This window comes from Bos grunniens, chromosome 23 (genome assembly GCF_055505025.1).
Source record: "Bos grunniens cultivar Pamir isolate PY7600 chromosome 23, Bosgru_T2T1.0, whole genome shotgun sequence".
Taxonomy (NCBI): Eukaryota; Metazoa; Chordata; class Mammalia; order Artiodactyla; family Bovidae; genus Bos; species Bos grunniens.
Genome location: NC_141187.1, coordinates 13,872,022 through 13,889,076, shown reverse-complemented (window position 1 = coordinate 13,889,076; position 17,055 = coordinate 13,872,022). Strand labels below are relative to the sequence as shown.

General features: G+C 37.4%; 1 protein-coding gene across 1 annotated transcript in view; it reads right to left on the bottom strand.

Moving 5' to 3' along the window:
* Positions 1-17,055, bottom strand: part of DNAH8 (dynein axonemal heavy chain 8) — a 317,992-nt gene that overhangs the window by 292,868 nt on the left and 8,069 nt on the right. The window contains exons 6-8 of the mRNA XM_086371558.1: positions 16,464-16,627; positions 8,332-8,508; positions 6,001-6,114 (exon numbers count right to left, since the gene is read on the bottom strand). Coding sequence (XP_086227684.1) covers positions 6,001-6,114; positions 8,332-8,508; positions 16,464-16,627 — 455 coding nt within the window. The remainder of the gene's footprint in view (positions 1-6,000; positions 6,115-8,331; positions 8,509-16,463; positions 16,628-17,055) is intronic.

The following is a 17,055-nucleotide window of genomic DNA, read 5'->3' as shown; positions in this document are numbered from 1 at the left end:
GGTATCCTTGACAGGATACTGAAACAGAGACATCAGTTTTGACAAATGTGCCAAGGTAATGCAAGGTATTCACAGGAGAAATTAGGTGAAGAGAATTCTGTACTATCATTGCAACTTTTCTGTACATGTAAACTTCAGGTTTTATTTATGCAAATTTCCTGGCAGTTCAGTGGTTAAAGCTTGGCACTTCCACTGCAGGGGTCCTGGGTTTAATCCCTGGTTAGGGAACTAAGATGCTGCAAGCCATATGACATGGCCTTAAAAAAAAAATTGTGTTGTTGTTTAAAGAAAAGATTTTGTAAGTGAAAGTTATTTAAGGATTAACAGCTCAAGTTGTTCTTTTTAAAGATGAAAAAACTGATATCTTGATGGGTAAAATGACTAATGTATGGTTGAAAAGCTGGTTATTGGTTATTCGATTCAATTCGCCTATCAGCAAGCCTAGGAAGTGCTACCAAGTTCTAACAGTACTGACAGAATTCCAAATATAAGGAAACTATCCTGGAGGAGGTCAAGGCAGCGTGGGAAAGACGCAAACAAACAATGGAAACAAGTAGAATGGCATGGATCAAAGCAGAGCAAGTGCATCTGAGATATCAAACTACTGGTAACATATATTGAAAGGTTACTATGCACCAGGCACTAAGCAGAGAGCTTCACATATTATCTAGATTTATGCTGACAATGACCCTTTAGGGCAGGTTTGATTTCATCGGATCTAAAACATCACTGATTGTAAGACTGCACTGCTGCTTTAGGTGCTACTAAGAAAGGGGGAGAAAAAGCAAGAGAGTTCCAGAAAAACATTTACTTCTGCTTTATTGATTATACCAAAGCCTTTGTCTGTGTGGATCACAACAAACTGTGGAAAATTCTTAAAGAGACAGGAATACCAGACCACCTGACCTCACTCCTGAGAAATCTGCATGAGGGTCAAGAGACAGCAGTTAGAACTGGACATGGATCAACAGACTGGATCCAAATCAGGAAAGGAGTATGTCAAGGCTGTATATTGTCACCCTGTTTATTTAACTTATATGCAGATACATCATACAAAATGCCAGGCTTGATGAAGCACAAGCTGGAATCAAGATTGCCAGGAGAAATATCAATAACCTCAGATACACAGATGACACCACCCTTATGGCAGAAAGCAAAGAAGAACTAAAGAGCCTCTTGATGAAAGTGAAAGAGGAGAGTAAAAAAGCTGGCTTAAAACTCAACATTCAGAAAATTAAGATGATGGCATCCAGTCCCATCACTTCATGGCAAATATATGGGGAAACAATGGAAACAGTGTCAGACTTTATTCTTTTGGGCTCCAAAATCACTATAGATTGTGACTGCAGTCGTGCAGTTAAAAGATGCTTGCTCCTTGGAAGAAAAGCTATGACCAACCTAGACAGCATATTAAAAAGCAGAGACATTACTTTGCCGACAAAGGTCCATCTAGTCAAAGCTATGGTTTTTCCACTAGTCATGTATGGACCTGAGAGTTGGACCATAAAGAAAGCTGAGCGCCAAAGAAATTATGCTTTTGAACTGTGGTGTTGCAGAAGACATCAAACCAGTCAATCTTAAAGGAAATCAGTTCTGAATATTCATTGGAAGGACAGAAAGTCCAATATGTTGGCCACCTGATGCAAAGAACTGACTCATTGGAAAAGACCCTGATGCTGGGAAAGATTGAAGGCGGAAGGAGACGGGGATGATAGAGGGTGAGATGGTTGGATAGCATCACCAACTTGATGGACACAAGTTTGAGTAAGCTCCAGGAGTTGGTGATGGACAGGGAAGCCTGGCATGCTGCAGTCCACAGGGTCACAAAGAGTCGGACACAACTGAGCGACTGAACTGAACTGAAGAAAGCGGGGTGGGATGCTCAAGACAGGGAGTCTAACTCCCACAAAAAACTAAGCCACCAAACTATGCATGAAATTAACAAGCCATGAAGAAAGATAGGAGCAAAGCCTACGTGTCCCAATCCTGCTCTTTGGGAGGAGATGGAAAATAAACTCTTCTGAGATTTTGTACCACAAGCTGGTGCTCACTCACTGCCATCTGAATTCACACCAACAGTACCCAAACCAAAACATACACTACCCTCCCAGGAAAGAACTAATAATCTCAGATGGTGTCATGTTCACAATGATTCATAAAACTTGACTGACTATAAAATGTACTCTGAGTACATTGAATGTGAAATGTGAAAATGTGAAAAAAATGAGTCAGAATCTATAAAGTATTAACTATTCCCATTTTGCAAATGAGAAAACAGAAATGTGGAGAAGTACCTTGTCCAAGTCCCACAGCTGTAATATAAGCATAGCTATGTGCCTGAGATTTTGAGATCCTGTCTTTAACCTTGATGCAAATCACTATGGAAGAACAGATAAGGTCAGTGGTATTCCTGACCTCTAGTAGTTTGCCTTTTAATTGCTAGGACAATTTAAAATATATAAAAAGATTTTTTTAATGGTGGTGGAATAAATAAAACCAGGAAAAACAACCACTGATGAGGGTACTACATGTCATAGGTATGAGGTGTAACCATGACATCAGTTCAGTTCAGTCGCTCAGTCGTGTCTGATTCTGTGACCCCATCAACCGCAGCACACCAGGCCTCCCTGTCTATCACCAACTCCCAGAGTCCAGTCAACTCCATGTCCATTGAGTCAGTGGTGCCATCCAACCATCTCATCCTCTGTCGTCCCCTTCTCCTCCTGCCCTCAATCTTTCCCAGCATCAGGGTCTTTTCAAATGAGTCAGCTCTTCGCATCAGGTGGCCAAAGTATTGGAGTTTCAGCTTCAACATCAGTCCTTCCAATGAACACCCAGGATTGATCTCCTTTAGGATGGACTGGTTGGATCTCCTTGCAGTCCAAGGGACTCTCAAGAGTCTTCTCCAACACCACAGTTCAAAAGCATCAAGACATAATTAAATCAATTTTATGTGGCTTATGAAAATTAATATCATCACTTTTCATATTATATCGTTATCTGTAGATCAACAAGATTCTAATGAAAATATGCCTAGAATTCCTTCCACCCTCAATAAGGCAACCTTATAAAGAATGGAAAAGGCCTAGGGATTATATCAAATGGGCCCACCAGGAAAATGCCCTTTAAGCATTATTATTTATAATAATAGCTCATGGGTGCACAGTTCTTGACTATACATAGAGTTTAGACATTTTATATATATATAATAGATAAGAGTAGATACGCCTATAGCACAATACCAGGATGAAAACATGAAACAAAATTCATAAAATTTTATCAACAAGAAATAGAAGCATATTCATCCACTTTTCCTGCTCAACGGGCAGTTACAAACTTAACAGCAACTGCTTTTAATGAGAATAAAGAAAATGAAGGGGAAAAAAAGAATTTTTAAAACCACAGAAATGGCTTATGAGGGGGAAGAAATTATAAGACCTAATACTGATAGTACTTCACTAATTTTAAAAGATAATGTTCAAAATATTCCTGCATCAAAGAATGTCAGAAGCTCAATAATAACAAAATAACAATAATAATGAAGTACATCCATGGCTAGAGCAACTTAACAAAGCTTTTTTTCTCTATTTTATACAATTTCCATATGATCTTATGTGTGAATGTGAAGGGTGGGTCACCAGTCTGCTTAACATTTCTACTCTTGGGTAGAATTAAATCATTTGAATGTCATTATCAATGATTAAGGAAAACAACAAAAAAAAATGGAATAAACTGAGAAATAACATCAGCCCTCATCCTCACTGAACAAAGTTTTTAAAATTACTAGGATGAAAAGAAATAAAACCAAAACTAAATGACTTGAAAATATATAGTTTTAAACAAGTCTTTTGAATCATGATGTTGAAATTCAGATCAGATCAGTTGCTCAGTCGTGTCCGACTCTTTGCGACCCCATGAATCGCAGCACGCCAGGCCTCCCTGCCCATCACCAACTCCTGCAGTTCACTCAGACTCATGTCCATCGAGTCAGTGATGCCATCCAGCCATCTCATCCTCTGCCGTCCCCTTCTCCTCTTGCCCCCAATCCCTCCCAGCATCAGAGTCTTTTCCAATGAGTCAACTCTTCGCATGAGGTGGCCAAAGTACTGGAGTTTCAGCTTTAGCATCATTCCTTCCAAAGAAATCCCAGGCCTGATCTCCTTCAGAGTGGACTGGTTGGATCTCCTTGCAGTCCAAGGGACTCTCAAGAGTCTTCTCCAACACCACAGTTCAAAAGCATCAATTCTTCGGCGCTCAGCCTTCTTCACAGTCCAACTCTCACATCCATACGTGACCACAGGAAAAACCATAGCCTTGACTAGATGAACCTTTGCTGGCAAAGTAATGTCTCTGCTTTTGAATATGCTATCTAGGCTGCTCATAACTTTCCTTCCAACTCTGAAGTCTTGGTAACAATAAAAAGCATTGTCATTTTCTTCCAAGTTTACTTTTTATAGTGAAAAGTTTTAAATATATAGAAAAGTACACAGAACATTATAATATTCATATATATTCTCTTTCAGCATGCTTATTATTTTATTTTTATATGATTTTTAAAGAATATATATTCTTTTATTATGTTGAGGTACATTCCTACCATACCCAATTTATTGAGAATTTTTATAGTATTTTGTCAAATGCTTTTTCTGCATCTATTGATAATCACATGATTTTTATCTTTCATTCTGCTAACATGAGGTATCACATTTATTGACTGGCATATGTTGAACCATCTGTGCATTCCAGAAATAAATCCCCCTTGGTCATAGTGTGTGATTCTTTTAATGTGCTGTGGAATTTGGCTTGCTATTGTTTTGTTGAGAATTTTTACATCTATCTTCATCAGGGATATTGACCTGTAATTTTTTTTTTTGAGGTATCCTTATCTGGCTTTCAGAGAAGGCAATGGCACCCCACTCCAGTACTCTTGCCTGCAAAATCCCATGGATGGAGGAGCGTGGTAGGCTGTAGTCCATGGGGTCGCTAAGAGTTGGACACGACTGAGCGACTTCACTTTCACTTTTCACTTTCATGCATTGGAGAAGGAAATGGCAACCCACTCCAGTGTTCTTGCCTAGAGAATCCCAGGGACGGGGGAGCCTGGTGGGCTGCCGTCTATGGGGTCACACAGAGTCGGAGACGACTGAAATGACTTAGCAGCAGTAGCAGTATCTGGCTTTGGTATTATTGGGGTAATGCTGATAGAGCACCCTCTCTTGCTCACTCTAGGGTAAGCGAGTTGTTCTGTGCATATTGTGATGTGAAATAGAAATGGACCCTCTCTAGTCAGTCTCCCCTTCAGAAGAGACCACATTCCCAACCCACAGCTTCTCTGCAGCCTCATGAGTGACCTTGAAGCAGAGGCATTCAGCTACGTTGTGCAATTCCTGACCTGCAAAAACTGTGATATAATAAACGCTTTTTCTTTTAAGTCACTCAGTTCTGGTAACTTGTTATAAGCAATGAACAATTAATATATTTGTCTTGCTCAACATACAAACGAGGTCATAGTTATGATAATACCACATATTTAAATGTGGGTTAAAATAATAAATATAGTTTATGATTCATTACAGATATATAATAGGAAAGGACATCTTTTAAATAATTTTTCTGCGGTATACATTTTTCCCAATATACACATATTGATTTTAAACATGCTAATTTTTAAAATTTATTGATTTTTAATTGGAGGATAATTGCTTTACCATATTGTACTGTTTCTGCCGTACATCAACATGTATCAGCCCTAGGCAAACATATGTCTCCTCCGTTTTGTGCCTCCCTCCCATCTCCCACCCCATCCTACCCTTCTAGGTCATCACAGAGCACTGGGTTTGAGCTCCCAGTGTCTGTCATACTGCAAACTCCCACCAACTATCTATTTTACATATGGTAATGTATATGTTTCAAAGCTACTCTCTCAGTTCATCCCACCCTCTCCTTCCTCCACAGTGAACACAATAATTTTTAAAACTACACTTTAAAAAGTATACTTACTAGATCATAGTTATAGAGAGGTTGACATACTTTTTCTAGAGTGTACAAATATCTGACATTATCTTTTGATTCATTAGCTGTATCTGTGATTCTTGCATCCAAATCACGCCAATTCTAAGAAAAGAAAGTTTGAGTCCTGTGAAACATCCAAATATACCACTAAGGTCTATCTATGTGCCAAGATTTAGCCAAGAAATTCAAGCTGTCTTCCCTGGCCATACATATACTAAGACAGTAGATATTTGAATGTGATTAACATACCTTTTTCTCCTGTTATTTAAGACTTATAGTTACTGTAAATATCTTAAGTGACTTAAGTCTCATTACTTTTGTAATTAATATTCTGTCTATAGGCTTCAACCACACGTGCTTTTACCTGGAGTACTTTTCTAGGTTAGTTATTTGTGACATTACATTATTCTGAGTCTTCAAGAAAGGGTCAAATTATTAAAAGAACACATTATTCCAAGAAAGTATCTGTATCAGCAAAGTGAACTTCTCATATTCAGTAATAATGTACAGAGATGCTCATGGACCATGGTGAATTACCTCATTCAGTATACATAACAAGTGATAAACAGCCATAGTAATAAAGAACTATCAGAATCAGTACAAACTAATACTATCTTATCTACAAACTAATATCTGAATTTTTTTTTTTTACTTTACAATATTGTATTGGTTTTGCCATACATCAACATGAATCCGCCATGGGTGTACACGTGTTCCCCATCCTGAACCCCCCTACCACTTCCCTCCCCGTACCATTTCAATGAGAGAAAGATATAAGCCAACGTTTCTCAGGAGAACAAATGCAAGGAGCCAGTAAACTTTAAAAGATACTCAACTTCACTATTAACAAGCAAAAGCCAAAATATGACTAGCATTTTCTACATGTCAGACTGGCAAAAAAAAAAAAAATTAACTGATAATAAATACTAACAAAGTTGTAGAGTATATACCCCAGGAAAATACTTGATTGTAGGCACATAGAAGCTTTAACTGTATTAATGTCTGTGAACATATAAAAAAGGAACAAATTTCCTCAAAAAGTTAAACACAGAGCTAGGGTTTGACCCAGAAATCCCACTCTTAGGCATATACAAGAAAATGTCGACACAAGAACCTGTATAAAAATGTTCACAGCAGCATTGTTCATAATAGCCAAAAAGAAGAAACAATGCAAATATTTATAAACTGATAAATTGTGATATTTATCTATAATGGATAATTCAACTGTGAAAAAGAATAAGTACTGATACATGCTAAAACATGGATAAACCTTGAAAACATTAAGCCAAGTGAAAGACACCAGTAACAAAGCACCACATACTATATGATTCCATTTATATGAAATGTCCAATCTACAAATCTACAGAGATAAAAAGTGGACTGGTGGTTACTTAGGACTGGCGTGAGGGGAAAGAGACAGGTAGAGACAGAAAGTGATAGCTAAAAGGTACAGGGGTTTCTTTTTGAAGTGATGAAAATATTCTAAAATTGATGATTGCACAATTCTATGATTACACTAAAAGCCACTGAATTTTGCTCCTTAGATGGAAGAGATGAACAGCATGTGAATTTTACCTTGAGATTGTTGGGGGAAAAAAAAGAAACCATTTCACTGTCTAAAAACAGGAAAATGATTAGCTAGAACCTGGTGCATTAATGTTCTGGAAAACTACACAGCTTGATCTGACAGGCATAACTCTCCAAGATATGCTACTAGGGGAAGAGGGAGTTAAAGAAAAACAGAGTATGACACTGTGTAATTTTTAAAAATTAGAGACACAAAACAAGTGTGTGTGTGTGTGTGTGTGTGTGTGTGTGTGTGTGTGTGTATGTATTAGGAAGAAACAGAAAAGAACCTGGAAAGAATCAAGCCAAACTTAATACATATGACCTCCTGGAAAGAAGGTAGAATAGTCGGGTGAGATGTATGGTAGAGGACATTTTTGCTTTTGACTTTCTTGCAGTTCTCTATTTCAATGAGCTGGTAATGATTTACAGTTTCAAAAACAATTTAAAAATAAATGACAATCACCCTATACTAGTATTATCAAAATTGGTATGTGAAATAAAATAAATGATAATCACCCTATACTAGTATTATCAAAATTGGTATGTGGAATTTTGAGAAATACATCTTCACTTCTATACTTCCTTTTCCTCTTCTGGAAGTAATTATGGTATATGAGAAAGCCTTACTCCAAGTTTAGCACTTCTAAATACTCGGTGCCAAGTATATGATGCAAAGAAGCAATGCAAGAAGGCAATTTTCCAGTTGTCTGTTTTGAAGTATACCTAGCTTTACAACACAAGGCCTTTTACCTTTAAGAGTTTGGAGTGTGCAACATTAAGCACATTTATAACAGCCTTACAACTTGGTCCTTTAATCTGTTCAATGATATAATTGAATTTGGCTGACATGCGTTTCCAGTGTTCCAATTCAGTGAGTGGACCCGAGTCATCAGCTTCTTTTCTCATCTGCTCACTCTCAATAAGTACCTGGAATCAAAAAAGTTCACAGCTTAGACATGTTACTTTCTTCTTTTAAAATCTCATTATTTGAACTGCTCACTCTCAATAAGTACCTGGAATCAAAAAAGTTCACAGCTTAGACATGTTACTTTCTTCTTTTAAAATCTCATTATTTGAACTTTTAAAAAAAAAGTTAAAAGTATAAATGACAGTCAACACTGAATAATATTGAGAACTCTTAGTAAACTAAGACTAGAAGAGAATATCTTTACCATGATAATGAGTATCTACCAAAAATCTACAGCAAACATCATACTTAAAAATGAAATTTTAGAAAATACCACTTTGAAACCAAGGACAAGACAATTTCGTCACTATCACCACCCACTTCTATTCAACCTGGACATGGAGATCACAGGACAATATAAGGAAAGTAAACAAAGGTACAAGAATTGTAAATAAAAAACAAAAATGGCATAATCACAGATGGAATGGTTGGCCACATTTTAAAAACTCAAGAATATATAAAGACAGACTTTTATAACTAATAAAAGTGAACAATTCAGTAAGGTTTTGGCTGTATGTATTTAAATATTAGTGTAATTTCTTTACAAGCCATCTAGCAATCTAAAAATGTAATTTCTAAAATGACAGCATATGCTACAATAAATAGTAACAACATTAAGATATCTAGAGTTTAACAAAAGATGTACAAGATCTTTTTGGAGAAAATTAGAAAATTTACTTTCAGCGCACAAAATAAATAAATAAATGGAGAAATATACCATGTTCATGGATTGGGAAATTCAGTAATACAAAAATGGCAATTTTCTCTAAATTAATGTATACATTCAATGAAATTTCCAATCAAAATCTCAACAAGGCTTTTTTTCATGATACCTAACAAACTAGTCTTAAAATTAATTTGAAAGAGCATTTAACCAGAAATAATCAATGCAATTTTGAACAAAAACACTGAAAGGGAATTAGCATACTAAACGCTGATTTAGTAAAAAGCAACAGAAATTAATGCAGTTATGATATGAATGCAAAAATCAAATAAGTAGACCAATGGGACAGATAAAAGAGTCCAGACACTTGATACATAATACAAATTTGTTAGCAAAGAATGGACTACCAAGTACAGTTTTGGGACAACTGGCTAACTATATGGAAAAGACAAAATTAGATTCCTACTTCGCATTATGCATGCATGTGTGCTAAGTCGCTTCCTTCATGTCCAACTCTTTGCGATCCTATGGAGCGTAGCCCACCAGGCCCCTGGATTCTCCAGGCAGGAACATGGAATAGGATGCCATGCCCTCCTCCAGGGAATCTTCCCCAGGGATCGTTCCCACATCTCCTGCAGCTCCTACATCACACGCAGATTCTTTACCATCGAGCCACTGGGGAAGCCCTTACATTATACACGGATACAAATAATTCCAGATACATTAAAACGTAAATGGTTAAAACAAAATGGCAAAACCTTTAAAGAAAATATAGAAGATGGGGGTAAAACTATAAAGAAAGACATGGAATGGAATATCATAACTGTCAAGAAAATGGTAACCACTGGAAGAAAAAGAAGTTAAAATTGGGAAGAGAAATGCATGGAGATTGCAAGGTGCGGATAATGCTCTATTTCTTAACTTGTGCAAAAGTTACACAGGTGTTCATTTTACAATAATTTATCTTATTAATTTTTAGTATTATTCATTTGTTACTCATTTTTGTATATTTCAACATTTAAAATAAATAATTTAGGAGACTATCTTCACAACACGAGAGTACGAAAAGTGTTTCCTAAACACAAAAAGCACAAAGCTTCTTGTCACTGGAGGTAGCTAAATTGAGGCTAGATTGCCATTTGTATCTCACATACATCCATTAAAATGTAAAACTTCTACATGACTAAAGACACCAATACCAACTGAAAATTCAGGACACAATAGGGAGCAACAAAAGATGAACAGCAGGAAAACATTATTCAAACTCTCAACAATTCAGTAAGACCTCATCAAGCAATCTGAAAGAAAACTAGGTAAAGGATAAAAACAGCCAATTCAACAAGGAGAGATCTAAATATCCATTAAGCATGCACAACCTCAGGACTTCCCTGGCGGTCCAGGGGTTAAAATTCCACTCTTTCTAGAGAATAGACTTATGGACATGGGGAGAAGGGAGGCGAGGGTGAGGTGTATGGAAAGAGCAACATGGAAACTCACTTTACCATATGTAAAATAGATAACCAACAGGAATTTGCTGTGTGGCTCAGGAAATTCAAACAGGGCCTCTGTATCAACCTAGAGGGGTGGGATGGGGCGAGAGATGGGAGGGAGGTTCAAAAAGGAGGAGATATATGTATACCTATGGCTGATTCATGTTGAGGTTTGACAGAAAACAGCAAAATTCTGTAAAGCAATTATCCTTCGATAAAAAATGAATCAATTAAAAAAAAAAACAAAAAACCTCCACTCTGAGTGCAGGGGCTGAGGACTATGATCCCACATGTCACACACAAATTAAAAAAAAAAAAAAAAAAAGGACAGCCTCAACAGTGTTCAGGGTAATGTAAAATAAATCAAAATACAATTTCACACCCAACATACTGACAACCATTAAAAATCTGACATTCTTAGTGTAATGGAAGATTTGAAGACATGGAAACTCTCATTTACTTATGTAAAAAATTATAAATTAATATAACCACTGTTTGGAAGGCTTTGCAGTTAGTAACCAATAAAAGACTGATATAGTACTTCTCTCAATCATCCCCTGGGAAACTCTTGAACAAGTGCAAACAAGACTTCAACAAAGATATTCAGTGAAGATGTATCGACATTATTATTGTTTGTAATAGGACAAAAACGTAGAAACAACTAACATTTTTAGAAAATGGATGACATCACTGAGTTCAGTTCAGTTCAGTCGCTCAGTTGTGTCCTACTGTTTGCGACCCCATGGACTTCAGCATGCCAGGCCTCCCTGTCCATCACCAAATCCCCGTGTTTACCCAAACCCATGTCCACTGAGTCGGTGATACCATCCAACTATCTCATCCTTTGTCATCCCCTTCTCTTCCTGCCTTCAATCTTTCCCAGCATGAGGATCTTTTCAAATGAGTCAGTTCTTCACATCAGGTGGCCAAACTATTAGAGTTTCAGCTTCAACATCAGTCCTTTCAATGAATATTCAGGATGATCTCCTTTAGGATGAACAAGTTGGATCTCCATGCAGCCCAAGGGACTCTCAAGAGTCTTCTCCAACACCACAGTTCAATTCTTCAGCGCTCAGCTTTCTTTATAACCCAACTCTCACATCCATACGTGACTAATGGAAAAACCATAGCCTTGACTATCCGGACCTTTGTCAGCAAAGTAATGTCTCTGTTTTTTAATATGCTGTCTAGGTTAATCAGAGCTTTCTTCCAAGGAGCAAGCGTCTTTTAATTGCATGACTGCAGTCACAATCTGCAGTGATTTTGGAGCCCAAAATAAAGTCTGCCACTGTTTCCATTGTTTCTCCATCTATTTGCCGTGAAGTGATGGGACCAGAGGTCATGATCTTCGTTTTCTGAATGTTGAGCTTTCACTCAACATTTTCACTCTCCTCTTTCACTTTCATCAAGAAGCTCTTTAGTTCTTCACTTTCTGCTATAAGGGTGGTGTCATCTGCATATCTGAGGTTATTGATATTTCTCCCAGTAATCTTTGATTCCAGCTTGTGCTTCATCCAGCCTAGCATTTCTCATGATATACTCTGCATTTAAGTTAAATAAGCAGGGTGACAATATACAGCCTTGACGTATTCCTTTCCCAATTTGGAACGAGACTGTTGTTCCATGTCCAGTTCTAACTGTTGCTTCCTGACCTGCACACAGATTTCTCAAGAGGCAAGTCAGTGGTCTGGTATTCCCATCTCTTGAAGAATTTTCCACAGTTTATTGTGATCCACACAGTCAAAGGCTTTGACATAATCAATAAAGCAGAAGTAGATGTTTTTCTGGAATTCTCTTGCTTTTTCAATGATCCAACAGATCACTGAAGATATTAAGATATCTTATGATATCAGAAACAGAATATATTAAGAAGAGGTGGCAAGAATACACAGAACTATACAAAAAAAGGTCTTCATAACCCAGATAACCATGATGGTGTGATCACTCACCTAGAGCCAGACATTCTGGAATGTGAAGTCAAGTGGGCCTTATGAAGCATCACTATGAACAAAGCTAGTGGAGGTGATGGAACTCCAGTTGAGCTATTTCAAATTCTAAAGGTTGATGCTGTGAAAGTGCTGCACTCAATATGCCAGCAAATTTGGAAAACTCAGCAGTGGCCACGGGACTGGAAAAGGTCAGTTTTCATTCTAATCTTAAAGAAAGGCAATGCCAAAGAATGTTCAAACTACCACACAGTTGCACTCATCTCACATGCTAGCAAAGTAATGCTCAACATTCTCCAAGCCAGGCTTCAACAGTATGTGAACTGTGAACTTGCAGATGTTCAAGCTGAATTTAGAAAAGGCAAAGGAATAAGAGATTAAATTGCCAACATCCATTGGATCATCAAAAAAGCAATAGAGTTCCAGAAAACCATCTACATCTGCTTATGTTAGGTCCTTACCATTTTCGTCCTTTATCCTTACCATTTTCATCCTTTATCCTGCCCATCCCTGCATGAGATGTTCCTTTGATATTTCCTATTTTCCTAAAGAGATCTCTAGCCTTTCCCATTCTATTGCTTTCCTCTACTTCTTTGCATTATTCATTTTAAAAGGCCTTCTTATCTCTCCTTGCTATTCTCTGGAACTCTGCATTCAGTTGGGTATATCTTTGCCTTTCTCCTTTGTCTTTAGCATCTCTTCTTTCCTCAGATATCTGTAAAGTTCCTCAGACAACTACTTTGCCTTCTTGCATTTCTTTTCCTTTGAGATAGTTTGGTCCCTGCCTCCAAAATCATCTCAAAGACACTGTACAACATTATGAACCTCCATCCATAGTTCTTCAGGAACTCTATCAGGTCTAATTCCTTGAATCTATTCATCACTTCCACTGTATAATCATAAGGGATTTAGAACATACCTGAATGACATAGATGTTTTCCCTATTTTCTTCAATTTAAGCCTGAATTTTGCAATAAGGAGGTCATGTTTTGAGCTACAGTCAGCTGCTGATCTTACTTTTGCTAACTGTAGAGAGCTTCTCCATCTTTGGCTGCAAAGGGCAATCAATCTGATCTTGGTATTGACCATCTGGTGATGTCTATGTGTAGAATCATCTCTTGTGTTGTTGGAAGAGGGCATTTGCAATGACCAGTGCATTCTCTTGGCAAAAATGTTAGCCTTTGCCCTGCTTCATTTTGTACTCCAAAGCCAAACTTGCCTGTTATTCTGGTATCTCTTGACTTCCTACATTTGCATTCCAATCCCCTATGATGAAAAAGACATCTCTTTTTATTTTTATTTTTTTGGTGTTAGCTCTAGGTTTTGTAGGTCTTCCTAGAACTGTTCAACTTCATCTTTTTTGACATCAGTGGTTGGGGCATAGACCTGGATTACTGTGATGTTGAATGGTTTGCCTTGGAAATGAACTAAGATCATTCTGTCATTTTCGAGACTGTACTCAAGTACTGCATTCTATAATTGACTATGAAGGCTACTCCATTTCTTCTAAGGGATTCTTGCCCACAGTAATAGATATAATGGTCATCTGAATTAAATTCTCCCATTCCCATCCATTATAGTTCACTGATTCCTAAGATGTTGATATTCAGCCTTACTATCTCCTGCTTGACCATGTCCAATTTACCTTGATTCGTGGACCTAACCAGCTTCCTATGCAATACTGTTCTTTACAGCATCTAACTTTACTTTCACCACCAGACATGTCCCCAGCCAAGCATCATTCCGGCTTTGGCCCAGCTACTTCATTCTTACTGGAGCTATTCGTAATTGCCCTCCACTCTTCACCATGGTAGCATATTGAACACCTGCCAAGCTGGGGGACTCATCTTGCAGCATTGTATCTTTTTGCCTTTTCATACTGTCCCTAGGGGTCTCCAGGCAAGAATGCTATTGAAGTGCTGTACTCAGCATGTCAGTAAATTTGAAAAACTCAACAGTAGCCACAGGACTGGAAAAGGTCAGTTTTCATTCCAATCCCAAAGAAGAGCAAGTTCTTTATATATTGTGGATACTAACTCTTTGTTACACATGTGGATAATATTTTTCTCCCAGAAAGCTAATTATCTTTTAATGTTGCTTACAGTGATTTCTGCCATATAGATATTACTTTAATTTTTTTATGTAGTCAAATATGTCAGGTTTTTATTTCATGGCTTTTGGATTTTCCATCTGTCTTAATTAGATATTAATATAGCCCTACATTATGTTCTGATTTATCTATAGTTTTTGTTCTACTTTTCACATTACTCTTCAAAGGCTGGATTTGTTCACAGCATGTTTTTGAGATTCATTCATCTTGTTGCATGTATCTCTTCTTTTAGTTTTAGCGATGATCCATCCTGAATTAATTTTTGTGTATGACAAGAGGTCGGGTTTATTTTAGATGTAATTTTTTAATATTTATTTATATATTGGCTGTGCTGGTCTTTTTTGCTGCACGTAGGCGCTCTCTAGTTGTGGTGAGTGGGGGTTACTCTTCCCTGCAGCGTGCAGGTTTCCCATTGTTGTGGCTTCTCTTGTTTCGAAGCACAGGCTCTAGAGCGCAGAGTCTGGCTTCAGTTGTTCCACAGCATGTCTAGTCTTCCTGGACCAGGGATTGGACACATGTCCCCTGTATCGGAAGGCAGATCCTTATCCACTGTGCCACCAAGGACGTCCTAGATGTAATTTTTAAAGATTTCCTGCACTGATTCTGCTTAACTGGAGACCATTTGCTGCAGTTGGCCAACTTGCTTTTCCTATTTCAAGTTGCCTAATATCTTCATGTTAAGCTATTATCTTTTGCTTGCTCATTTTTATAAAAGAAGATCTATTTTGATTGATCATGAAAACTGGAGGAGATCTCCTCAGCTCTGTGCAGGACAGAGCTTGACCTCCACAATGGCTTACAACTCCCCTCCTTCCTCAGTGGCATTAAAGGCAGCTGCAGGTGGACAAATGCTCATTTTTATTACCTAGTGACACCTGGAAGCAAATTCTGGGGTCAGCACTCCAGGCCTTGATGGAGTTTCTAAAACTCCTCCAGATTCTCCACTCTAACTACACTTCCCTCCTTCTAACAGTTCTGAGAGGTAAAATCAGAAATGCTTTTCTCTAACTCTTGCTTGCTCAAGACTTTTCTCCCCTAGTCCTCACTCCATTAAAGATTTTCTTCTCCAGTTCCATTCTCCTGTGCTCATGACCTGGAGATCTGTGAGCTGGTTTCTAGAGTTTGTTTAGAGCAATTATATAGTATCTGGTTTGGGGCAGCCTTTGTAGTGTAAGTTGGCACCTCTCAGAATGTGCCACCATTTCTATCACTGCTTTTCTTACTGACAGAGAAAATGTATTTGGCCACAGAGCTGCAGACTTGCAACTGTAGCACTAATATGAATGAGCCTAGTTTGAACCTCTCTGTCAACACAAACAATTTCACTGATGAACCAAAAAGCATTTATTAATTATCTAGCATTGTGGCTATAGGCTCTTCATTGTGTTCTTTTCCTCTCTCTCTAATGAAAAGCATAAACAATATATAAAATATTGCAGATAAATGCTAGCTAATCCTGATCTTTACTATTTCATCCTCAAGCCATACTGTTATGGTTTCCTCCTTAAAGTGAGAAATATCTTAAAGGTGATTTTAAATGGTCCAAAGAGAACAATGATTTTGCACTGGAATCAAGAAGAGGCTGAATTTCATAGTAGAATCTGGAAGGCTCCTCTTCCCTTTATGTTCAGGAACAAAATGCAATGATTAGGACACAGATGAGAACCACAACTCGTATCTGATGAAGTCACTCAAGCCAGCTCACCTGTTCGATCTGTTTGTACCATACCATCAGCACGTCCTCTAGCTGACGAACAGTTTCTGAATTGCTCGCTGCAAGTGTCACGTCTTCAAAGGTATGCAGTTTGGAAAAATCAACATTGTCTATTTTCTTTAGCTTAACTGTTCCCTCGATACTTATTCTAGCACCTAAAAGGGAAAAAATAATATTGAGAAGAGATGGTAATGTCAGTGTGTTAAACATCAATGTGTGGTTTCAAGCTGCAATTACTAAAATGTTAGAGATTTAATATTTTATAGTAGGAACATAATTCTAATTGATCATTAGACTGTGCTACGATTATTTAAATTGTTTATTTTTATAAATATGAACTGATTTATAGTTTAAAGAGGGTTAATAATAAAGTATATATTTTTAAATATGGTAAAAATTTTCACAAATAATATAGGAAGAGACTTCTTCCTCAACAGAAAATATAAAAGAAAATGTATCTTATGCCTTCAAAAATTCCTGGAAAGAGAAGTTGTAATGATTAAATATCTTAACTCTAGGTCCCATAATTACTTTGATTAACATCATCTTTTAAGATGGAAATTTTTTCTCTAATGTTTATTTT